General features: G+C 40.0%; 2 protein-coding genes across 9 annotated transcripts in view; one reads left to right on the top strand and one right to left on the bottom strand.

Moving 5' to 3' along the window:
* SDCBP (syndecan binding protein) overlaps nucleotides 1-16,325 on the top strand; it is a 38,615-nt gene extending 22,290 nt beyond the window's left edge. For 3 of the 4 annotated variants that reach the window (XM_077876869.1, XM_077876871.1, XM_077876870.1), the window contains 7 exons: nucleotides 2,910-2,988; nucleotides 4,117-4,226; nucleotides 9,113-9,274; nucleotides 12,171-12,346; nucleotides 13,076-13,247; nucleotides 14,014-14,105; nucleotides 15,144-16,325. In XM_077876869.1, coding sequence (XP_077732995.1) covers nucleotides 2,910-2,988; nucleotides 4,117-4,226; nucleotides 9,113-9,274; nucleotides 12,171-12,346; nucleotides 13,076-13,247; nucleotides 14,014-14,105; nucleotides 15,144-15,198 — 846 coding nt within the window. In that variant the 3' untranslated portion in view covers nucleotides 15,199-16,325. The remainder of the gene's footprint in view (nucleotides 1-2,909; nucleotides 2,989-4,116; nucleotides 4,227-9,112; nucleotides 9,275-12,170; nucleotides 12,347-13,075; nucleotides 13,248-14,013; nucleotides 14,106-15,143) is intronic. The other variant, XM_077876872.1, reaches the window with a different exon arrangement.
* A 630-nt stretch (nucleotides 16,326-16,955) lies between these two features.
* NSMAF (neutral sphingomyelinase activation associated factor) overlaps nucleotides 16,956-25,563 on the bottom strand; it is a 57,116-nt gene continuing 48,508 nt past the window's right edge. For 4 of the 5 annotated variants that reach the window (XM_077876864.1, XM_077876865.1, XM_077876868.1 and 1 more), the window contains 8 exons: nucleotides 23,804-23,871; nucleotides 22,928-22,995; nucleotides 22,162-22,285; nucleotides 20,600-20,683; nucleotides 19,298-19,448; nucleotides 18,796-18,898; nucleotides 18,551-18,660; nucleotides 16,956-17,655 (listed from right to left, as the gene is read on the bottom strand). In XM_077876864.1, the coding sequence (XP_077732990.1) occupies nucleotides 17,561-17,655; nucleotides 18,551-18,660; nucleotides 18,796-18,898; nucleotides 19,298-19,448; nucleotides 20,600-20,683; nucleotides 22,162-22,285; nucleotides 22,928-22,995; nucleotides 23,804-23,871 (803 nt within the window). In that variant the 3' untranslated portion in view covers nucleotides 16,956-17,560. Of the gene's footprint in view, nucleotides 17,656-18,550; nucleotides 18,661-18,795; nucleotides 18,899-19,297; nucleotides 19,449-20,599; nucleotides 20,684-22,161; nucleotides 22,286-22,927; nucleotides 22,996-23,803; nucleotides 23,872-25,563 lie in introns of those variants that run through there. The other variant, XR_013367393.1, reaches the window with a different exon arrangement.

Genomic DNA, 25,563 nt, shown 5'->3' with positions numbered 1-25,563 from the left:
GACTCAGTCTTCTAAGACAGTGAGCAGAAGTCAACACTATTAACTCCACACGCAGGCCTTGGTGGTAACCGTGTGCTCCTTGGGAGACCCCATTCCTTTTCTTTAAAAATTGTTTGAGATTTCACGTAAGTCTGAAATAATTTACCACATTTAATGGCATAAAGTCCTTATGCCCTTGTTGTACCATCTTTCTTCTGGTTTTGTTTTGACTATAGATTACATAATACATATATAACTGTAAGCTTTCTATATATATTCTCACTTCAGTATTCCTTGGATAAGAACAAAAGCAACGAGTAAGCAACGAGTAAAAGAATAGAAAATAACCAATGGAAAAAGGAACAATTTTTTTAAATGAATACATTTTATTACTATTTTTTATTTTAGGAGACTGAGCAGGGGAGAGGCAGAGGGAGAGGGAGACATGGAGGGAGAGAGAATCTTAAACAGACTCCACATTGAGTTCTTGGGGCTTGATCTCACGATCCTGATGTCACATGACCTGAGATGAAACAGGCGCTTAACCAAGTGCACCGTCTGGGCGCCTCAATACATTCTATTTTTAAAGCAGTTTTAGGTTCACAGCAAAATTGAATGGAAGATAAAAAGACTTTCCATCTTAGTTGTGCCTCCCCCCAACACACACACTTAGCATATCTTCCCCTACTATTAATATTCTCACCTGAGTGGTTCATTTTTCACAATTGATTAACATACATTGACATATTTTTACCACTCAAAGTCCATAGTTTACATTAGGGTTCAGGCTTGCTGTTATATATTTGGTGGTGTTTTGACAAATGTGTAATGTCATATCGCTACCATTGTAGTATTGTATAGAGTCTAGTATCGTATAGAGGTCCATACTGTAGACTACTGCTCTAAAAATTCTTGTCTATTCTTCCCTCCCTCCCCACTCATCTCTGGCAACTGCTGATCTTTTTACTGTCTCTGTAGTTTGCCTTTTCCAAAATGTCATAGAGTTGGAATTATACGGTGTTCAGGCTTTTCAGATTGGTTTCTTTCACTTAAATAATGTGCATTTAGGGGATCCCTAGGTGGCTCAGCAGTTTACACCTGCCTTCAGCCTAGGGTGTGATCCTGGAGACCCAGGATCAAGTCCCACATCAGGCTCCCTGCATGGAGCCTGCTTCTCCCTCTGCCTGTGTCTCTGCCTCTCTCTGTGTTTCTCATGAATAAATAAATAAAATCTTTTTTAAGAAAAGGTGATTTAAATTTCCTCTATGCCTTTTCATGGCTTGATAGTTCATTTTCTTTGAGTGAACAGTGTTTTTTTTTCCTTAAAGATTATCCAAGAAGTAATCCACTGGCTCCTAGCTCACTTTTAGCTGATAGCTGGTGATAGAACTTTGAAAATTCAATATACATTGAGTCTTTGGACTATTATTTAAAATTATAGAGATTTTTATTGCATTTTATTTCAGTTTAGAATGTGACAGATTGTAAAACGATAAATACTAAAGTATGACGCAATAACAGTGTCAGAACATTTACAACCCAAATGAGTGAAGTAGCATTTAATGCTTTTATAGGCTATACTTATTTAAATTAAGCATCAATCACTCCAAGCATTTTGGGACTACTCTTGGCATTAATTTCAGGGCTATAAACATAATAGTATAATTCACATTTTTTTTCCAATTAAGTAAAAAGTGATATTAAAGATTGGCCATACAGCTTTAGCAATCTTGTCTCTAAATGATATATGGCTATTTTAGAAAGTCAGATCTATCTATATAGGAAAAACGATTTCATCTTGGAATACTTAATGTGACATGGGCTGTGAAGGGCAGCCTGAGAGGAGTTCCTGGCATACTTGAGCATGAGTAGCATTTTGATAAATATATATGCTGCAAAATGATTTTAACAAGTTTGTTTAAGTTACAAATTAATTATTTTAGTGTTCTTTAATGTCAGTGATAAAGTATGCATTTGCATACTTTGTAATTTTTTTGTATTTAGTATAGTGTATTCCTTTCTTATAGTTGCTAAAATGAAGATGAAGATTATATCAGTGGGATATGTCAAAATGGCAAAATACTAACAACTTAGTATTTAAATTTTTAGGTGTTTTTCTGATATGTGACTTGTATGAATATGGTTGAGCTTTTTCCTTAGGCAAGTATTATTAGAGTAGTTGGTAAAAAAAAAATAATGAAAATTTAAAATATGCAGCCATACATTTTGTAATGCATTTTGAAAATGCTACTTTGTAATTTGCAGCACTATGAAATATTGGTTATATGGTACTTAGTCAAATTTTATATCACAGTGTTAAAATATTTGGAATATGAAATGTATTTTAGATTTGCAGATTTCCTTTTTTTTTTTTTTTTTTTTTTTTAAGATTTTGCTTATTTATTCATGAGAGACACAGAGAGGCAGACACACAACACAGGCAGAGGGAGAAGCAGGCTCCTCACAGGGAGCCCTATCCGAGACTCTATCCCTGGACTCCAGGATCACACCCTGAGCTAAAGGCCGATACTCAACTGCTGAGCCACCCAGGTGTCCCTGCAGATTTCTTTTGAAAAACTTGTTGAAGTGTTTAAAATTAAACTATTTTAGAGAAAGAGTGAGCATGAGCAGTGGGGGTAGGGAGGAGCAGAGGGAGAGGGAGAGAAAAAACCTCCAGTAGACTCCACCCTGAGCATGGAGCACACATGGACCTTGATCTCACAACCTTGAGATCATGACCTGAGTTGAAATCAGAAGTCGGATACTCAACTGACTGAGCCACCCAGGTGCCCCCAAATTAAACTTTATTGAATAATAAGACTTCAATGTTTTAGTTTCTTTTTGGAAATACTGAATTTAACTTATAAATTATATAAGACTTTTAAGCAAGTGTATATATAGCATTGTTAGAATTTTCTTTTCTTTTTCAGGCTCAAACTGCCTTTTCTGCAAATCCTGCCAACCCAGCAATTTTGTCTGAAGCTTCTGCTCCCATCTCTCAAGATGGAAGTAGGTTTATACTTTGGGTGTATTCTTCTTGAACTGAAATATGTTTAAGCCTTCTCTTACTGAAATAGGGAATCCAAGATTTTTTTTTTTTAATCTACAGCATAAAAAATGTGGCTAAAGTTCTTGTAATAGTAAAAGAATGTTTACTTCAAAAAATAATCTTTAACCAAGAAAGTGAACTATGAACATGAAGGATAGATTTTATAGCTTAGTCAGAATTAAGTGAATTAAGTTAAATCTCAACTCTCATAAGTCCCTAACTAATGACTGATTCATTTATGAAGAAAACCTATATGTGCACTGTGCCCAAACTGCTGCTCTTGAACTTGCTAAACTGTCCTCCGTCTGTGTGGAATGAGGGTGGGTTTTGAAATTTCCAGCCAACTCCTTTTGGGGGAGCTTCCCAAATTCTGGGATTTCTGCTAGGTCTCCATATACTTTTCTTTGGTTCCTTTTCCTTCTAAGTTTATAGAGACTTAGGACAGAACCCCTAAATAATATGATTTAAAATAAAAGTATTAAATAGGTTTTTGTAGCCAGTCATAACTATTTATAACATTCTTTTAGACAGTTCATTTTAAGTCACAGATTATATAAAAACACTTTTGGAAATACTAATTTTGCTACTAAGTTATTTACTGTTAATATTTGAATATATTTCTAAGATTTCATTAGAATGTGTTTAATGTTTTTTTTAAATAAGACACTAAATACACTTATAAGCTTTGCTTTTTTTATTCAGAAGAATCATTTAATAGCAATCAGTGTTTATTAATTGAGTTGTAAAGTAGCTGGTTGACAATAAACATTATAGTCAGTTGTTCAGCAGTGGAGAATCAGTGGTATGCTTATGAAATTCCTAACCAAATAGATTTATTTTAAGAAAGTAGGAAGATGATTTATTTAGAAAAATTATTTTTATCTTGACTATTTAAACCTTTTCTATATTTCTCATTTCTAATTGTCATTATAGACATAAGGAGATGATTTTCCAAGTTACTAATATAGATTCATTCTAGATTTTATAAAATACATGTAATTTCTTAACACAAATAGAAGCCCATAATAACAACAGTTTTCATTTTAAATATTCTGATTTTTTTTTCTTTATTCATTTATTCATTTTAGATCTCTATCCTAAACTATATCCGGAGCTGTCCCAGTACATGGGCCTGAGTTTAAATGATGAAGAAATCCGTGCAAATATGGCCTTGGCCCCTGGAGCATCAGTTCAGGGGGTATGTATACTGTACTTAATTTTGAATTGTATATAATATTTTAGAGATAAAAGCTCTCCTCTTCATGGGCAACTCACAAATTTATAACTTTAGCATTGGCCTCTCTTCAATTTTAGATTGCCTTCTGGGTATCACTTCTTAAATGATTTACTCTCTCTTAACCTTTTACCACTTTTCTACTTTATTAGGAGTTACAGATCCAGATGCTTTTGAGTAGTTTATTCTCCTTAGTCTTCTGCATTTAGTCAGTTATTAAGACTTGGTGATTCTGTCCTCCTCAGGTTTCTTGTATTCACTTTTTCCATTCCAGCCCTATAATAACTGCTTCAGGGTTTCTGTACTTCTAACATAGATTATTGCAGTCATCGCTTAAATTTTCTCTGGTAACTTCTTATATCAAACAGTGCTAACCTGCTGCTAGATTCGTCTTTCTGAAGTACAAGTCTGTCATATCTTTTTTTGGTCATAATCTTTTAACATTCAACATTCTGAAGTTTAAAGCTTTCTATAAGACCTCCCAACTCCAGGCTTTTAAATGTTTTTTGTAGCTTCTTACTAAGGTCCTTGCTATAAGGCCATAGCACTTTATAGTACTTACTATAATTGTAGTTAAGTCATTAAGACAGGATCCATATCTGTCTTGTTGCCATAACCCCAGTGCTTAACATAGTACCTGGCATTTATTTATTAACTGTTTATTGAAAACTTATTTATATTATTCAAGGCCCATTTGGTAGACAGTAGGTATGTCAACAGAAATGATTTAAGAAATTAGAAAGGTTAAAGAATTGAATAACCAGACATTGAAGAAAGATGTAATTGCAGAAAGTTGCTGCTCCTTCTAGGACTGGGGTGACACAGGGAAGGGTTTTGAGTTTTGAGTTTTCAGAACGTAGAAGCTTGTGGGAGGGGACCACTGCTGTCAATACTGATACCTCTGAGGGGTTGCAAGTGAGACAGGTGCTGAAAGTGGCAGTAGAAGCTGGAGAATGGAATCAACTGCTGCCACTAGGGGTTAAGGGCACAGCTCATGCAGTTGGATAGAAGCTGGTAACAGAAAGAAACAAAGCACTTGTCTTCTTCCAGCCTCCTGTGGTGGATACTTACCAGAAATCAGGAATATGTATTTTGCACAGTTCAAGCTCTACCCTCACCAAGTAGAGTCTAGAAGCATGGGTTTGGAGCTGACAAATAGTAGCTTAATACCCAGCACTACCTACTCCTTTGACTACATATATCCACATACTTTTTAACTTCAAATGACAGCAATAACTGCAGGGTTGCCCTTTAAAAGATGCAATTCTTGGTAAAATTGGGGTTCAGCCTACTTTCTTCTGTTATGGGGGACTCCGTGAGTGGTAAGCATTTTAAGCTTTGCTACCCATGCGTGGTTTCTCTGGTATTCTTGTTTGTTTGCTTTACAACCTTTTAGAAGTACAAAAGTAATTTTTAATGCAGGGGGTACAAAACCAAGCAAGTTACTATCTCTGATATAATGAAGTACCTCCTACCCTTAACCCCAAAATGGGACAATGCCAGTTATCATAACCATCTCTGGGCAGTGGCCTGTGATATCAGTTACTGTACAGTATTAATTAGCCCTTAGTAGTCACATTTCCAGCTGAGTATTTTTGACCTAAAGACAGAAGTATAAAGTTCACTGTTATAAAGAAGTCGTGTATAAAGGTAAAGGAGGTAGGCGGGAAACAAAAAGTTGTCATATATATGTATGTGTCATATATATATATATAATTTATGGGTATAATCAAAGAAGGTAGTCATAGCTACTGGGATCCAAAATATTGGTGATTTGATCACGAGGCTGTAGTTAGTATTATGACTTCCTTTGTCTGCTACACATTCTTTACACCATTGCCCTTGAGCTGGTCTTTTCTTAGTATATACTGGGGTGACCTAAACCATTTTTGAAGTGTCAGCCCCCCTTTAAGTATCTTGTTTTTTCTTTTCATTTTTGTTTTATTTTACTGCTGGCAGTTTCTATTAACTGTTTCCATCTAGTGAATTTTTCATGTGTGTATTTTTCTTCACTAGATATGTTCCATGTGGTTTTAAGTCCTTGAGTGTACTGAACAAATTTATAGTAGCTATTTTAAAATCCAGTCTGCTAATTTTATGATGTTATTTCCGAATTTCTATTAACTGATTTCTCTCCTGATTATAGATTACATTTTCCTGCTTGTTCACATGGCACCTGTTTTTTATTTTATTATTTTATTTTTTTTTTATCAGAACAGGACATTGTGAATTTTTTTACATTTTTAGGTGCTGAATTATGTTGTATTTCTTTAAAGAGTGTCAGCACTTGTTCTGGCAAGCAATGTAACTACATGTGCATCAGTTTGGTCCTTCTGAGGCTTGATCTTACATATTGTTAGGGTAGGTATGAAGCAGCCTTTATTGTAGGGTTATCATAGCCTCATTACTGCAGCTGTGTGTCCCCTCTGGTTCTTTGCTGAAGGCCTTGGGTAATCAGTGAGCACACCACTTTTGCTGGTAGGATCTTGGATGTCTCCCAACCCTGTATGATAATGCAGGAAGGCTCAGCTTTCAGCTCCCTGCATGACATCTGGAGCTTTACCTCACAGATACGGAGATTAACATTTAGCAGAGGGTTCAAAGCAATAGATCTCTGGAGATTTTTTTTCTCTGTGTAGCTCCTTCCTCTTTGGGAATCAGCCCTGAAAGTTCTGGCTGTTTTACTAGCTGCTTCACTCTTCCTGATTTTTGTCTCCTCGACTTACAGGAACACATTGCTCTGCTTGAGATTTGTACTTCTGCGTTCCAGTCCAGATAGTGGTCTGGGTAGAAAGCCAGGCGATGAAAGGGCTCACTTCATGTGTTTCCTTTCTGTCAGGGTTTACTGCCCTACACTGCTTACTGCCCAGTGTTTAAAAATTGTTGCTTCCTATTTTTCCAAAATTTTTAGTTATTTATAGCAGGAGAGTAAGCCGGGCTCCATATGACTGCAAGCAGAAGTCTGTTTTTCTATTAATTTTACTGTTGTACATGGCAGACCTAAAAGGCATCTCAAAGAACCTCCTGGATTCCACACGTAGTCCAGAATCCATTATCTAGCAGCAACCTAATTTCTTCTTGGTAACTAGAACTAATCACACTAGCCAGTTCAGTAATCTCTTCTTGCCTTTGTGTGAGTGGCATATAAATCCCAAACAACAGTTAGGTGATGACCCTTCTTATTCAGGGGGAAATATTGTATTCCCCAGTGGAGGCATTCCTCCCTCATAAATAAGACCTTCACACTGTAGAGCTCAAGATGTGGGGACAGGACGCAAAAGTTTTGTATATGGTTAGGTATAAAAATGAAAGGAACCATTCCCAGGCCACACCTTGGTTTACAGACTTTTATTTGGGCCTTGGAAGAAACTGCATCATGCATTTGGTTGCTCATTCAAAGCATATGTTGTATCCTATAAGGTAGAACCCCTTTCAGTGTGTTGTCTCCCACTGGCACCTTAAATGGGTGGAGATAGGAGCCAGTAGCTTAAGAACCCACATGTTCCAGGCACTCTGCCAGGTGTGGTAGATGCAGTAGTAAACCACAGCAGTGCCCCCCTCCCTGCCACACACAGTACTGGAACTCACATTGTAGACTGATAAACTGGTGCGTATAACATGAAACAAATGGAAGGAGAGTTAAGTGAATAGTGTTAGGGCTCCATTTCCATATAGTGAGCATATATGTTCTCTCTGAGGAGTTGACACATGAGCAGAGAACTGAAATGAGGGAGTAAGGCATGTGAGTATCAGGTGGGAGAACATTCTATATAGACAGAACCTGAAGGCTTTCAGGCAGAAATGAACCAGGTGGACTTGAGAGACAAGAGTTGTGTGGTGAGCAGAGGAAAGCAAGGCAGGACATGGCAACAGATGGCATTGGAGGGGTAGGGAGGACCAGGTGCTCTGTGGTCTTGTAAACCATGGTAAGGGATTGGGATCATAGTTGTGGGAGTGGTGTCATCATTTGGTTTCTTTTCTTTTCTCTTTTTCTTTTTCTTTTCTCTTTCTCTCTATTCTAGATTTCTGTGCTTACTCTGTGGGGGGAGAATCAGGAAGATGATCTAAGTTATTACAGTCCTTGCCAGAAATGGTTGCTTGCTTACAACAGGGTAAAGGGACAGAGATAACATGGTCATAATAAGTAAGAACACCTAGTAAGTCAAGTACTTTAAAATACTTGCTGGAAAAAATAAAGATTTTTCCAAAAGTAAAACCCATTCCAAAGCTCTCAACCCTTTTTCTATATGCCAGCTAAACTAAATAATTCATTTGCTTAAGTTTTCCTGTTTGTATCACATTTCCTGATTTTCCTTTGTTTTTTATAGCTGTAGTCATTTCTTTTAAATCTTTGTAATCTCGCAACTAATATTTTCTGGCATTACGTGTTCTGCTTTCTAGCCTAATTGTGTACATTACTCCTGTTAGACTGTCAGCTTTAGAATATGCTATCATAATTACCATGAATTCTGAACAAAAAATTTGCCATCCATGGGGATTATGTAGTTGAGTTTCCTCTTTCCCTATTATTACTGCTCCAAGCATTACAGTTATTAAGTAGGTCAGAGGGTTTTTTTTTTTTTTGACAGATTCCAACTAAGACGACTTTGATTAGCTCTTCCCTCACTATCTTTTTAGTCTATTCAGTCTCTCTCAAATAAAATCTTAAAAAAAAAATTAGTAAATAAAAACTAGGGTGATTTTTGCATAAAACAAACTTTATTTGAAGGAAACAGAATACATATCCCTTTTTGGGAAACCACAACTGAGTATATTCAAGTCAATTATCATTTTAGGTTTTTTTTTCATGGAGAATGTTTCTACGTATTGACACATTGTGTTTTTATCAGCAGTTGGTAGCAAGACCTTCCAGTATGAACTATATGGTAGCTCCTGTAACTGGTAACGATGTTGGAATTCGTAGAGCAGAAATTAAGCAAGGGATTCGTGAAGTCATTTTGTGTAAGGATCAAGATGGAAAAATTGGACTCAGGCTTAAATCAATAGATAATGTAAGTATTTTTAATTCTATTTCAGTTTGTCCAATAGCTTATGAGATACTAAGTGATCAATATTAGAAGAATTTACAGTGGAAATGTTTTAATTAATTGTAATATTTGATTTATAATCAAGATCATTTTAAAATTGTTAATTTTTTTCACTTGGAGATGCCTTATTTTGAAGAGTCAGAGTTGGTAATTTATTACTTTAAATGAATTTTGTTTTTGATCTTTCTGTAATAAAGTTCACTGGTCTTCATATATTATAACTTGGTTGTATAAATAAAATGGCATTCAAAAAGGGCATTCTATGTGATGTTTAAGAAACTGAGAATGAGAGGGGCGCCTGGGTGGCTCAGTGGTTGAGCATCTATCTGCCTTTGGCTCAGGGCATGATCCTAGAGTCCTGGCATCAAGTCCTGCATTGGGCTCCCCACAGAGAGCCCGCTTCTCCCTCTACCTATGTCTCTGCCTCTCTCTCTGTGTCTCTCATGAATAAATAAAATTAAAACAAAAAGACCAGTGAGAATTGGTAGCCTTTATAGTATGTATTTTTAAATTAAATAATGATCATTTAACTTGTGAAGTGGGTTTGCACGTTTGTTATTTCCATCCTTCATTTTGAATTTAATAGGTCATTTTTTTGAGCAAAAGTGATTTTCTAATTAGGGCAGCCATTCCTTTACCTTTGTAATTTCCCAGGGTTACTCTCTGAGGAGGCATTTAGGATTGTTACGGATATGCTGAGTCTTTACCCCGATTTGTGGTTTCAGGCATTATGTCTTAGATTCCTTATTAGTCTTAAGTCTTGTTAGCTCAGTGTGTCCAACCTTTTCACACAGGAAGTGATAATGAGTGTCACACTGGTAAATGACTGAGGCTCATCTTGGCAGGCAGGCCCGACCGACCTTGCCTGCCTGCCCAGAGAGCTGAGGTCATCTATGGCTCTGCACATGCATAACTTAGGACACATCAGCATGCTTCTTCAGGAAGCCCTAATGTTACTGCTCTCCCTTTGTTTTCAGTAAATAGTATATGTTGCCCTCCCCCCCCCCTTTTTTAAGAGTTTGTTTATTCCTGAGAGACACAGAGAGAGGGGCAGACATAGAGGGATAAGCAGGCTCCTTGCAGGGAGCCCAATGCAGTACTCAATCCCAGAACTGGGGTCACAACCTGAGCCAAAAGCAGATGCTCAACCACTGAGCCACCCAGGCGTCCCATATGCTGCCCCTTCTGTCAGGATTTCTTCTCTGCTTCTTCCTCTGTCCTAAAAGACAGGACACTCTTCACAGGCCCCTATCTCCATTGCAGATATCCCTGCAGTAGATTTCTCCATTTGGCCAGTACTCATTGCTCTGAGCATTTTACAGGGTCCTGCCTAATTTTCAGTACTGCTCTAAAGCAAACTGTAAGACACAGAAGTTGTATCTGACCCAGCCTAGGAGGATAGAAAAGGTCCAACTTTGGGATCCCTGGGTGGCGCAGCGGTTTGGCGCCTGCCTTTGGCCCAGGGCGCTATCCTGGAGACCCGGGATCGAATCCCACGTCAGGCTCCCGGTGCATGGAGCCTGCTTCTCCCTCTGCCTGTGTCCCTGCCTCTCTCTCTCTCTCTCTCTGTGACTATCATAAATAAATAAAAATTAAAAAAAAAATTTAGAAAAGGTCCAACTTTGTAGATGCTTTCATTTTTTACCAACTTTACTCTTCTATACTTATATTTTTTTCAATATCTAAGATTGGGAGTTTATAGAAGTATAAATATCATGTAGGTTTAGTTCTTTGTCGACTAAACTTGAGTTTTCTGTATTTCATAGGGGATTCCTTGTATGAAAGAATTGGAGTGGATCCCTGAGTGGCTCAGCGGTTTCGCGCCTGCCTTTGGCCCAGGGCGTGATCCTGGAGTCCGGGATTGAGTCCCGCATCGGGCTCCTGGCATGGAGCCTGCTTCTCCCTCTGCCTGTGTCTCTGCCTCTCTCTCTCTCTCTCTCTCTCTCTGTGTCTATCATAAATAAATAAAAATAAATCTTAAAAAAAAAAAAATTGGAGTAGTATTGAATGTACTCACCTTTTTAGGCTATTAAATAAACTCTAATCTTATTTATTTTTAATTTAGCAAATGGGTTAAGGAGTCCTTCAGCTGCAAGGAGAGCTATGACCTTACACTAAACTATCATTTTTTTAGACTGTAAATGAAATCATAAAATTTCTAACAGTTGACTTCCTTTTCCCTAAACAAAGACCCTGTTGCCAGTACCTATTTTGTATTCTACCAAACTCATAGAAGCTTAGATATATTATGGAAACCTTACTTTTTCTTTTCCCTCTTCTCTTCTCTTCTCTCTTCTCTTCTCTTCTCTTCTCTTCTCTTCTCTTCTCTTCTCTTCTCTTCTCTTCTCTTCTCTTCTCTTCTCTTCTCTTCTCTTCTCTTCTCTTCTCTTCTTTTTTTTTAAAGATTTTATTTATTCATTCATCAGAGACACAGAGAGAGGCAGAGACACAGGCAGAGGGAGAAGCAGACTCCATGCAGGGAGCCTAATGTGGGGCTAGATCCTGGGACTCGAGAATCATGCCCTGGGCCAAAGGCAGACACTCAACCACTGAGCCACCCAGGTGTCCCCCCTACTTTATTTTCTTTAGACTTTTTATTCCAAGACAAAGGATGATTGAAGTTGGTCAGGTGGGTGGTGGTGGGTCATGATTGGAGGTAGAAATTACTAGTGAGATCTCCCATTTTTGCCTTATTTCTTGGGGCTACTGCCTTGATAAATTTTCAGTTTTATTTATGTAGTTTTTGTTTTTTTTTTTAACTTGGGCAGATTTCTAACATGAACAGTTGATTCCTAATTTTCCAGCGTTTTTAAACCATATCGTAACAGTGGTAAATGACTGTTATTTTATCATTTCCTAGGGTATATTTGTTCAACTGGTCCAGGCAAATTCTCCAGCCTCGTTGGTTGGTCTGAGATTTGGGGACCAAGTACTCCAGATCAATGGGGAAAACTGTGCAGGCTGGAGCTCTGATAAAGCTCACAAGGTGCTCAAACAGGCTTTTGGAGAGAAGATTACTATGACTGTTCGTGACAGGTAAGTTGACTAGACAGTTCAGATGGAAATTCAAGACTAGTTTTCCATTTTCTGGGGCTTCTGAAGATTCTGTGGGTATTATATTGTGTTTCAGAAGATTTCATGTTATTGATTAGCCTTATACTCTGGCAATTGGCAGTTGTATTGCAGATTCTTCTTACATAGTTTTCTTTTTAATAAAGCATTCTGGTTTTGTATGCATCTTATTTCAAAGTTTATCAAATTCATCTTCTAAGAAGTTACTTTCCTGTTTCTATAGATCATAGAAAATGAATGTTGGAAAAGTAAGCAGTATGGCATCTCTGGCCATGCTTTCTAGTTTGCTTAGATATCCAGCATAGGATGGATAAGTGCCAGGGGCCCTGCAGAACTCTGAAGTGGTATAGGAGGAGTTCATGAAACCAAATCTGGCCTTTTGAGGTGGTAATGATGTTCTAGTTCTCAAGATAGAATATTTTATTTAGCAGTCAGTTAATAGCCTAAACAGCACATGAAGTAAGGGCCTCTGTTTATTTTCTTGCCTTTTACTAACAAGTGTTTAGGGTGGACCTATCTCACATTGTTAACAGTTAGCTTTTGGATTTTTATTCTTCTCATTTAAACTTAGGTTTTATCTAACCTTGTTTACAGTTTCTCACACATGGTAGGTATTTAGTAAGCAAGATTTCAAAGAATAAGTTGGACCAATAGGAAGAATGAAATTTTTAATTTCATTCATTATGTTTATAGGCCCTTTGAACGGACAGTTACCATGCATAAGGATAGTACCGGACATGTTGGCTTTATCTTTAAAAATGGAAAGATAACATCCATAGTGAAAGATAGTTCTGCAGCCAGAAATGGTCTTCTCACAGAACATAACATCTGTGAAGTCAATGGGCAGAATGTCATTGGGCTGAAGGTAAGGAACAGAATTTTTGTCTTACTCCTGCAGTTTTATTTTAGCAGATGTCTTTTTCCATTTGTCTGTTGAGGTTGTGTTTTCATGTTGACCTCCAAAATAAATAGAAACTCCGTGGGGGGAGATGGGTGATGTGGCACGTGGGGCTTGGGCTGTGCTCTCAGGCCAAAGGAAATTGCCTGGGTCATTTGGAATTAACATTCCTAGAGCAGAGGGCTTGACTCTTTGATCTCAGCAGTCCCTTGAACTAGAATTCTGTGGAGATGTGGGCATTGAGATTTTGATGACCTTCTGAAAGGATGATTGCTGAGCTTTTTCAACCTAGGAATAGTAGGAAATGAGTAATAGTTTCTGTTTTATATTAGTACCTTTTTTTCCCTCTACAGATTCCTATGTGTGGCTATTTTAAGGTGTAAATATTTTCATTAAGATCTATTCATTTCATAAACTTGGTTAAGGATGCACTATTAACTGGGGGGATAGGATAGTGTATGTAAGGAAAATTATTTCCTCTTAAGTAATGAAAAGATGATTTTTTAGCTAAAATATTTACTCAGCTTACTTAGTAATTTTGTTACCATCTATACAATTGTGATACTATAGAATTAAACTTGGTAAGGGAAACTGGAAAAAATTATAAAGAGTCAGATTTTAGAGATCTTAGCAAAACATAAAAGAGGACATACATATTTTTACCAAGAATAACATAGTTTCATATTTATGAAATAAAGCCTTAGTATTAATTTTCATTACGTATTTTCAACAGGACTCTCAAATTGCAGACATACTGTCAACATCTGAGACTGTAGTTACTATTACAATCATGCCTGCTTTTATCTTTGAACATATTATTAAACGGTAAGTAGACGGTACTTCAATTTGATGCTTCTGGTCCTGTGAGTTACAAGAAAGTACAGTGCTTATATTAAGTCCCAAGTCTTTGGTTCTTTTACCTTAGGCATGCCACGATATTTATATCTAGAAAAATCATAGAAATTGGTAGGTAAGGATGATCCCTAACAAATTCCCAAGTACTGCATAAAGTTCACCACACACTTCAGAAGTTTTGACATTTTCTAGTAGAAAAGAGGTAAGATGAGCACAAGTGGGCAGGCTTTCATCTCAGCTTTCAGTAAAATGGATTGTGGTTGCACTCTGCCTACAGCTTCTCTGCTCAATAGAAATCTACTGTGGTAGCTCATGATGGAGAATTCCTGCCTATGAGATGTTAGGAGTAATGGTTTTTGTGCTGAGAGCATCTAGGAGACAGGTAGAGGCTTGTAGGGGTGTGGAGTGTGGTGCTACGATGGTCCTCAGAAATGAGGATTAGGCAGCTGAGTAAGGGGAAAGGAGAGAGAGGCAGCAAGTGTTGCTACCTCCCCTAGAACTTTTAAAATCCTGGCTTCTAGCAGAGCTGCTTTTGCCAAGCCAACCTAGGTCCTTCTTTCAGAATCTGTCTTGCCTGTGGAAATAAAACATAATACCTTAATAAAATTTTTCAGTTCCTTGGTAGAAAAAAAAAAAAAGGGAAGTGTTATAGTCAGGACTCATTGTTTTCAAGTTCTCTTAAACCAGTGCTATGTTCCCCCCTCCCAGTTCATAACAGTGTTGTCATTTTCCTTGTTTTTCGTCATGAGCTTTAATATACAAAGACTTATTTGTGTCTTATCTAACTTTTCTAGCCAAGGTTCAGGAGTCATTCATACTAGATGGCAAACAACTAGATTCCCTGAGACTCCTAGATCTGAACTCATTAAAGAGACTTTCCCTCTTTCCACAATCCCACTTGATGCTCACGAGTGCTAAGTTTGAATGGGAGTTTTCCTGGATTAGCATAGCCTTTCTGAAAAAAGAAACCCAAACCTCACTTTCATAAAGTGACTGACTCTCTTGTAGGATGGCACCAAGCATTATGAAGAGCCTGATGGATCACACCATTCCTGAGGTTTAAAAGTCATGGCACAATGGAAACTTCACCGAACTTCTCCAGTTTACTTCTTGGGCAACTTAACTTTATATTATGCACATGAAGCTTTCCAGGAGCCAGAGCGCATATGCGGCATGATGAAGACCTTTCTATCTTACATTATGGCTGGGAATCTCACTGTTTAGATTGGATATCTTGTTCACACTTCAAGATTGTTGTAGCCTTATCCTGGTTTTACAGATGTGAAACTTTGGACAGATTTACTGATTTTCCTAGAGTAGTTTCTCTACTGGAAACCTGATGCTTTTATAAGCCATTACGATTAGAGTGACTGATACAGTCTTGGCTCTGTGTTAGAACCAATCACCTTTATCTTACATATCAAGTAGAGCTGTTCATATTACTTTAGTTCTATGGTATAATTGCGTTTTTAATGTGTTGCCATAGTACATGTAGAATGACTGCTTTTGATGCTTTTTTAGTTCTGTGGGTGTGCGTGTGCGCGCGCGTGTAAAACACCAAGTACACTGGTTTCATTCCATGTAAGCATTATACAGTGTATGTAGGTTGTAAGAGATTGTGTTGGTCATCATTAAATTGTAACTACCTTCACTTAATATGCTTGAACTGTCGCCTTAACTGTGTTAAGCATCTAGAATAAAAGCCAAAATAGAACTATTGCTGCCTTTCTAAAACCCAAAATGCAGTTCTATGTTAAACTGAAATGTACACTAGCCCAGAACAATGTAATGATACATACTGAGCTATACAGCATAGCTGCTTAGTTGCATTTGAGATTTTTCTAGTCATTGTGTAATGGAAATTTCTTTCTTCTAAAAGTTACCGGTATTTTAGTTTCTGAGAAATGAATCACTATGTATTAAATGTAAAAATTCTTGTACCAAATAGGATAACTATTTTGACTTCCTTTATTCACTTGTAGGTTAAGTGGAATAATACCTAATTTTGTCATTTACTCTTAAATTCTGTAACCTACCCTCTTTGAGATCGTCTTAGGATGTTTCCCAGGTAATCTGTTCCATTTCCTGACCCCTCCCTACAAACAAAATGGCAATGACACTTTATCCTGATTTTTTTCTTTTTGGTTTATGTCTATTCCATTTTAATTAAATACATATAAATAAAGTTGACTTTTAGTCTGTTATTGTGTCACTTGGAAACTTTCACCAAACTTGCACAGGACTTAGAAAACAGGCATGTGAAGTTCCCACCTTGGGCCCGTGGAAGTGGTCTCCCAGAGCAGCTGACACCCAGAATCCCTGAGGAAAGCCCTCTGTGCTGAGAGGGTGGGAGTGTCATGAAGAGTGTTTCTACCTGCGACCAGTACACTGCGGCCTGCACACTTCAGGCTGTGCAGCAGAACTCACGGAGGCCGCCGGTGCTGCTCCCTGCAACAACTGACACCAAGTCATGTTTAATCATACTTAAAACCAACTTTGAAAACTGGTACCCTGACTCAAGTTTTCCATGTCATACAGCCTACAAAATAAAACTTCTATAGTCTTTAAAAACATTGTCATAGTAGAAAGGGAAGTCAGTAGAGTTGTTTTAGAGCTTACCCTTGTTGAAATTTAGAAAAGCGAGCTGAACAATGCTTCCTGGTTTACCTGCCTTGTTAACTGGATTTGGGTCTGTGTATAGTTCCAGAAATGTAAGTGAGTGACACATCACTCAGTACAGTTTTCAAGGATCAATACTTGCAGTTCTTAAAAGGTACTAGTCTTGGCAATAAAATATTTAAATAAGAAAATGAAAACAGCTTTCATTACAGAAAAATATTTTTAATGTAGAAAAGGTGAGCATTTAATAGCTATAATGAAATAAACCGTTCTATACACAGTAAATATACTGTTACAAGAATTGCTGATCTTTCCCCAGGTTCTTAGAATCTGAGGTCAGTAGGTTATACAAAGTAACCATTCATGAAAAACACAGGTATCCAAAACCCCAATGGGCAGCAATTCTATGGGTCAGGAAGACAGAGCGACTCAGAAGTAGGAGAGAATACTGCAAGTTTTCTTGGAAAATTCAAAATTGTGTTTTCTGAAAGTTTTCTCATCTCAGTTTATTTAGTATCTCCCGGCTACTTAGCCACCCAAACCTGCCTTCTGCCCATCAGCATCCTGGGATGGTTATTGGCCTCACACATGTAATGTTTTCTCCCTAACACTGCCATATCCTTGCCTTGGGAGGATGGCAACTAGTGGCCTTCAGTGAAGTCGCCATGATTTAGGAAGTTTAAAACCACAAATGTCTCATGTGGTAAAACTTCTAATTACTATCATTGCACATTCACCAGTTCATTTGAAAGTTTGGTTTAAAAATAAATAGAGTTCGACTTAACATTCAAGAGAGGAAAAGGCACTTAATACTGCAATTTCCAGAACATAATCTGTCTGTCTTCCCCTCCTGTGATGATGCTGCTACACTGTTCGTTCATCCATATACATGTCACAGCACCTAAAAGAAAGAGACCTTGTGGTTAGGTAGTAAGTTGACCGGGGGCCCCGAAGATATACTCTAAGTACTATGTTGTCTTCTCATCTTGTAATTGGTGTATAAATTAAAAATAACTGCTTAGCACAGGAGCTTATGGGGAATAAGGAGACACTTAAATGTAAAGCTAAAATAATGGGTTGCAAATAGATATTCCTAGCCGTAGTCAGGATGGGTGAGAGAAGGTAGGGAACCGGTGTAAATTTGCTCATTCCATTTCTACTGGAAGGAGTCAAATGTTTAAAGCCAGTAAGTTAAGAATGACCTAAACAGATCACTTAATATAAATGTTAAGAAATAACCACATAACTGGGTGATAGAGGGAAAGGAGTGAAGGTGGTGGTTACTGGTCACAGTGAAAGGTAAATAGATGCTTATAACCAGAGATACTAGAAGAATTAAAAACCATAAATCTTCCAGAAGGTCAAGAGGCAACCATGCAAGTGTAAGCAAAGAGTGGAAAAAACCCAAAAGAACAGAATAATCAATATGCCTACAATGTGCCCTCTCAATAATGAGGGCACACCTCCCAGGATACAAACTGGAACCCGTCCTTCGAGGAGGAGACCGGGGGTGGGGGTGCGGGAGTCAGTGGCAGGAGGAAGATTGTTCACATTATTATTTTTGTGTTGTACAAACTTCCTTTTTGGAGTCAAATGTCTGTTAACCTAAATCTCAGTCCCCAAGGACCCAAGAGATGCAGCTGGCCTGGCCAACCAAGGTGCTGGAGAGGAACAGCTACGGCACGGGGAGGAACAGTGTGTTTTCTGCCTGGGAAGAGTATGTTTCCTGATGGGAAAAGTAGGTCTGAGTTCAGCATTTTAGGAAGAAAGGTCCAGTCAACCGCATAACTGCTCACCTGTGTGGCCCTGGATTCTCTCACTGATTTTTCCTCCGAGGAGGTCCCAAACAAGCAGTTCACCAGACTGACTTCCAGATAAAACAGAATTTCCATCCCAGATAAAGCATCTGCAAGAAAGGTGCAGAGATCATCGTCATGACGGAGGGGCTCGCTCTTACCCTGGCCAGAGCAAACCCAAATGACATGATCACGAACTTGTCTGTAAATGTTTTCACACACTAGTAGCTCAAAAAACATATTACCTCTGGGGCTCGTCTGAAGTCATAGAGGAGATGAGCATTCCTGTCTGCACATCTATGACGTTTAGACAGCCGTCTTCCCCTGTGCTGAGGACGTGGCGACTGTCTGCAACACGAGGAGACACGGCTTCAGAAGCGTGTTGTAAAGGATTCTGACATTTCACCTCTGGCATAATGTTCACTTTCCTTCTCCTTGAGCTACCTGTACTTGCCAGATGATTCTCCTCTCCTTGAAATGCTTCTAAGACCCCGGGCTGCTGACCCTTGGGTGTGAGTGCATTTGCATCTTATACATTCGTTTCTCTGGGCAGCTGACGAACTAAGAACCGTTTCCGCTACAGCCTTCCTGTAGGTGCCGATGGCCCGAGTATACGCTACGGGGCCGGGAAGCAGCCTCACATCCAGGCAACACTTTTATCAGCACTGTTTTTCTCTTTACGTTCTTCTTATTTAAAATCATTCCGATTCCCCCAGTTATCATCTGTATTACAAAGGATAATACTACCTGGGCTAAACGCAGCATCACACACGGTCCCCGAGTGACACGGGATCTGGTGCAACATGGTGGCCGTGGTGAGGTCCCAAATATTCACCGTGCCTTCTTTGGTGCCTGAAACCAACAGTGTACTCGCAGCATTTAAACTAATTGTATCTACCTAAGGAAGAAAACAGAGTAGTCCGCTTAGGGTTACGGTCAAGAGCTGTTCCCCTGGCTGGCCGAGCAAGGTTCTGCTCCGCTGTACGGTGTGCTGACGTGGCTCATGCAGATGGCCTTCACCATTGCTTACTGAATTATTTAAAAATTAAATTCTTCATATGCTAGTGAATAAAATGAAATACTGGTAGGGTAAATGGAATGCTTTTTTTTTTTTTTAAGATTTATGATTTATTTTGAGAGAGAGCACATGCGAGAGTGAGTGGGAGGAGTGGCAGAGGGAGACAATTTTCAAGCAGACTCCCCACTGAGTGTGGAGCCCAGCTCTGGGCTCGATCCCGTGATTCACAAGATCACGACCTGAGCCCGACACCAAGAGTCAGATGGTTAGCCGACTGAGCCACCCGGGTGCCCGATTTGCTGTCTCAAAATAGCCTAAAATTGACAGTTTCAGAAAGATACCTCCATGTATTACACATCGTACACGGTGCCAAACGGTCTGAAGCACAGCTGGCCCATGGTTACCTGAGGGATTTGGGAGAAGCCGGGGTCTCTCAGGGTTATGTTTCCAGGCCCACCCGGAGTTACGTACTACGTAAATATTTCTCAACCTCAGCTCAACTGTCGACCATGAAAATCAGGCATCAATTCACCACCTCCGAGCAAAGGCAGTATTGTCAGCTCTAGTGGGAGATGCAGCAGCGGGACCCAGGGGGACTGGAGGGGATGGGACAAGTGACAAAGCACTAGCTTCAGTCCTGCCCCGGCTCGGGTGCACTTCCCTGGGCCACCCCAACATCAGGTCCGTGTCTTCGCCTGTCGGAGGGCGTCATGCTAGAACAGACAGCCCCTTCCACCTTCTGTGTCAGAAAACACGAAAGCCGAGGAGGCACACTGTGTTGCCCCAAATAGTTTGAGGGTGTCCAAATATTCGATGTCTTGGAAATCTGATGGGACCATAGCTAGTTGTTGGGAACCAGCAAATTGGAGGAAAAAAAAGACAAAGCAGACTTGGAAACCCAAAGAGTCCATGCTCTCTTCCAATAAGCATAATAAAATGAGAGAGAAAAATGGACACACAGCTAAAACCAACCCCCGCCCCCTCCTCTGGCCTCAGGCTCAGCGGGGAGCAGCGCTGTTGCTGGCACTCACACTGACGTCGTGTTCCAGCTCGGCCAGCATGTCAAACCGCTGTCTCCTGGTGCAGGTCATTTCTGCAGGAACACCAGACCACACCTAAGGTGGAATATATTGCAGAAGGTATTTCTTGCGCACGAAAAGCATTTCTAACACATTCGAGAAAAATGCTTGACTGACCAACTTCCAGTTAACGTACTTGCCAAGAAAATAACGCTGTTTTTCTCTTTACATGAGAAATGCTTCTGGTTCCTCTCCTGCAGTGCCAGGCTTTTATTCCGGCCACAGGCACTCCCGAGTGCTGGTGCCTGTGTCTGTTTCTACCCTTTGCACTTGTGGCTGTGATTTTTATGAGGACTAAGGAAACCTGAGTGCAAGCGCATTGTAGTGTGTCTGTTAATGTTTTGAGAAGACCCGAAAAGGCAAGTCCCCCCCAAAAATTAATAGAATTTGGTGTAGGCAAGGGAATTTATAAGAATGGGGGGAAATCCTGAAAAACTCTTGAAGGAATTCTAACAGTTTTAGGTTCTTGCTTTCTTTTTACATAAATGCAAACTGGAAACTGAATATGATGAATACTGGTGGGGTGTTTGCCAGATAGTTGTGGAGGGTTCCAAAGAAGGGGCTGAGGATGGCCCCGCATCAACAGAATGGTGAATGAATGTGTGTCCGCCTGTGCTAACTTGAAATAAAATGTGTCCTTTTTCCACGATTCCCCACTTTAACTTGACATTTTCTAATTAACTGGTTAACTGTTAGTCCTGACTGTGTGAGATCAGATGGGCTGCTACTGTCTACAGCTGGCCCTTGAACAATGCTGGGGTGGTTGGGGGTGGGGGGCGACACCCCACCCCATGCAGGTGAAATCTACTTATGACTCTGACTCCCGCAAAGCGTAACTGCTAATAGCCTACTGCTGACTGGAAGTCTTACCAGTAACACAAACAGCTAACATAGTTCGTGTTGCATGTATCGTGGACTGTAGTCTTACAATAAAGCTAGAGCAAATAAAATGTTAAGCAAATCATAAAGTGAATTTACAGTACTGTACAGATTTATCGACAAAAATCCACTTATAAGGGGACCTGTGTAGTTCAAACCTGTGGTGTTCAACGGTCAACTGTATTTCTCTGTTAACTCTGTCTTGTGAATTCCACATCGTTCCAACCCCCCAGTTGAGCGCACATGGCACAAAAAAATCATGAAGACTTCCCATTGAAAAGTACACAGGTTAAAAAAACACAGGTAATAACATTCAGTATCTTTCTACGTCACTTACACACTTTGTGAAAAATAGTGAAGTGACTTAGCACATTAACAACGGGTAGTAGAATGGTTTATAATCCTTGTATTAACCAAACATTTAAAAAAATATTCTATTTATTTATTCATGAGAGACACACAGAGAGAGGCAGAGACATAGGCGGAGAGAGATGCAGGCTCCTCACAGGGAACCTGATGTGGGATTCGATCCCGGTACCCCGGGATCACGACCTGAGCCAAAGGCAGACGCTCAACCAATGGGCCACCCAGGCGCCCCTTACCCAAACATTTTAAGTTAGAAAATATATACAGACCTTCACTGTGGAGTCCCACGATGCAGAATACAGTCGGTTGTCATGCCAACAGATCTTACTAACGGCATCATCGTGTCCCATTAACGTGTCCTGGCGTCTTGCAAATGCTATAGAATAAAAATAGCTGACATAAAAGATAATGAGAACTATTAAAAAGCATTCCAAAAAAAAAAAAAAAAAGCATTCCAGCTTCATTCTGAGACTCTTAAACACATATTATGTTGTTTAATTCTAATCTTACTGAGACTCGCTAGAATTACAAATTACTTGTTTTCATCTTACTAAACCAAAATACTCAATATCTGAACTTAAAACTAGAAGTCTCCAGGTCTGGCTCATTTGTGTTTTTTTTTTTAATTTTTATTTATTTATGATAGTCACGGAGAGAGAGAGAGAGGCAGAGACACAGGCAGAGGGAGAAGCAGGCTCCATGCACTGGGAGCCCGACATGGGATTTGATCCCAGGTCTCCAGGATCGCGCCCTGAGTCAAAGGCAGGCGCCAAACCGCTGCGCCACCCAGGGATCCCTCATTTGTGTTTTTACCTCAGTTTAAACCACAGAGCGAGAGAGTCCTGCTGGAGAAATTATTAGGTTCAATAATCATAGTGAAAGCCACCAGTACTATCTTTAGCTAATATTTGTTCCTTTTTGGAAACAACACAGTAGAAGACCTGTGCCACCAGCAGAAGACCTGTCCTTCCTGCTTTTCGTCCCCAGAGATCACTAAGCCGAGTGAGGAATTACACCGGGAGCCCAGATACATACATGTTATTATCCCATGAAGAACTTAGGACAGTGGCATCTCCTGGCAAAAGTAAACAAGATGATAAAGCCTGAAATGCAAATGGTTCAGCATTAATTATTTACAATAATTAGTAAATCCCTAACACGGTAAAACTAACTTGTAAGCTGCCCCCAAAATTCATGCTCAAATTCTATTTACTTTTGTCTCCTCACGTTTGGGACTTTTTTTTCCCAATGGCTAATTCCAGATGCTTAGTTTCCTCCCAAACGTAAGAAAGAAAGTCAAAGCGTGTCCAGTGCATGTGGATCTAGCCTGAGGATTTTTAGGGGCCCTGGTGGCCCTCAGGGCGCTGGGCTGGAGGAGCTCCTAGCCTGGGTAAATCGTGAGGGGAGGGTGGGCTGCGTATTATCCTTAAGAAGTCTCTGGACTACAGACTTGCACAGGTAGGGAGAACTTCCAAAAATCTGCAGGGAACTTCAAAACCTTTTGGGTGGTTTACATTAACAATAAGATGCATTTTTCTTTTTTTTTTTTTTCCAGAAGAACTGGTTTTCAAGTATTTGGTGTCCAACTCAGAAATGCACACATTATTTAAAAGACATAGACATGTTTAGTTTGCCAGTTCCAGAAAAGGAAAGATTTACTATGGAGAAGTCTACTGGGTGGCACTTCTAGTTTTCCAGACTACAAACCAAATCACGGTATTATGAGAAAAAGGCACCCTGAAAAAATTTTAATTGAATTGAGAAGTAATCTCACTGAGGCATTCTGTAGACACCCCATGGGAATAAACCCAATTGCTTGGGGAGAAACGAAATGCCAGTATAGGTGCGTATAACACAAACTGCTGCATGAACTTCCATCATACCACTGGTTTAAAATTAAAGTGAACTCACCATATTTGAAAATGATATGCTTCTTTGTAGCATTTTGGATTCCTTAGAGAACATCTTCAAGGTGGAATCTGATTTAACAATGAGAAGGGAAACGTATGAGAAAGATTTCCTGACCCTTCCAGAGGTCAAACACCAACCAGAGACCAGCAGGCAGTGGGGGTGGCAGGTGGGGCCCCCTCTGGGGACCTGTCAGCCCATGACAAGGACACTGTTGCATCCCCAGTGCAGGACCAGCACCCTGCTCACATTTCAGCAGGACTGAACGTGGAGCGGACCTCGTCACGGACAGAAGCTAAGAGTTCGAGAGGAATAAAGTAGCAATTTTATAAAGACCACAAAAATTATAGTAATATATATTTTGTTTTGTTTTTTAACAAATGGCCTAATTATGGTGTGATGCCCCTGTAGAGAATTAGCATTTCTGGAGGAACCAGATTTCCTAAAGAATAATAAAGTAGGGATTAAAGTTTCCTCTCCTAACAGAAGCTTTAAAAAGTGTAGAATAATCTCTTGGAAATCAAGACTTGCAAAAATGACATTGAGCTCCAAACATCCCCTATTTGAAGCAAGTAACACATTGCCTAACTTGTAAACACACAACATGACAGCTAAAAGGTCAGAGTGAGCCTTAAACAATTTCTTCTGTATAGTAAAATTTAACGTTTCTTTTTTTTTTTTTTTTTTTTAAGATTTTACTTATTTATACCTGAGAGACACAGAGAGAAACAGAGAGAGAGAGAGGCAGAGACACAGGTCCAGAGGGAGAAGCAGACTCCATGTGGGAGCCTGATGTGGGACTCGATCCCGGGACTCCAGGATCAGGCCCCGGGCTGAAGGCGGGCGCTAAACTGCTGAGCCACCCGGGGATCCCCAAATCTAACGTTTTGACCTAATTTTCTCAACACCGACATACCAAGTCCTGAGACTTCATAAAGTGGAAAGCATTTCCAGCATCAGCTTGGAAGCAAAGTCCAAAGAGTGAACACAGCATTCCCTGAACTTGGCCCTGTGGGGCCTTCCTGAGACTCTCCAGACCGACCTGCCTTTGTTCCCGCAGTTCCGAGCATTCGCCTCAAGGTCACCAGCAGCTTATTACCCTGGGGCAGCCTCAGGGAAGGAAGCCCGCCGGGCTGCGGGTAGCCCCACGGGTAAGGATGCTGTTCTCCCAAACAGGACACCCCCCCCCCCCCGCCCCCGTGCTAGAGGCGACCCCGACAAAGGCTGCCGAAGAGCCAGGCTCCCAGCTGAGGGCCACCCAGGTGCCCAGGCAGCGAGGTGTACACCCCGGGTGTGAGCAACACGGGTCCCTTCGGGGTGACCATCAGGATACGTATAAATCAATAATATGAGTTATTAACAGAAGAAACAAACAGGAAAAAATAAAAAAGCTCTTGACTTAAAAAAAAAAAAAAAAGGACCCGCTTTCCCCTTTATTTGGTAATTGTACAAAGAAGTGATAATCATGCTTAATGAGCCTCAGGGCTTTATGGCCTGGACGCTCCCCAGACTCGTGGTTTACAAGGTCATCCAAGTACAACAGACGGAGGGACTGGATGAAGCACATCAGGCAAATCCAGCTAAGAACGCAGGCTCTGCTTAAAGATGAAGCCTTACAGAGACCCTGCTTTCCAGAGGCCTGTGGTCTCGTGTCACGAGGCTGGCACCCTGTGCGGGCAGGATCCTGGGGAAACGCAGACGGCTTCCCTCTATCAGAGCATCACCGTGTGACCCCAACGGGGCCCAGTCGTGTCCTGCACGGT

This window comes from Canis aureus, chromosome 28 (assembly GCF_053574225.1).
Source record: "Canis aureus isolate CA01 chromosome 28, VMU_Caureus_v.1.0, whole genome shotgun sequence".
Taxonomy (NCBI): Eukaryota; Metazoa; Chordata; class Mammalia; order Carnivora; family Canidae; genus Canis; species Canis aureus.
This window is presented reverse-complemented; position numbering and strand designations above follow the sequence as displayed.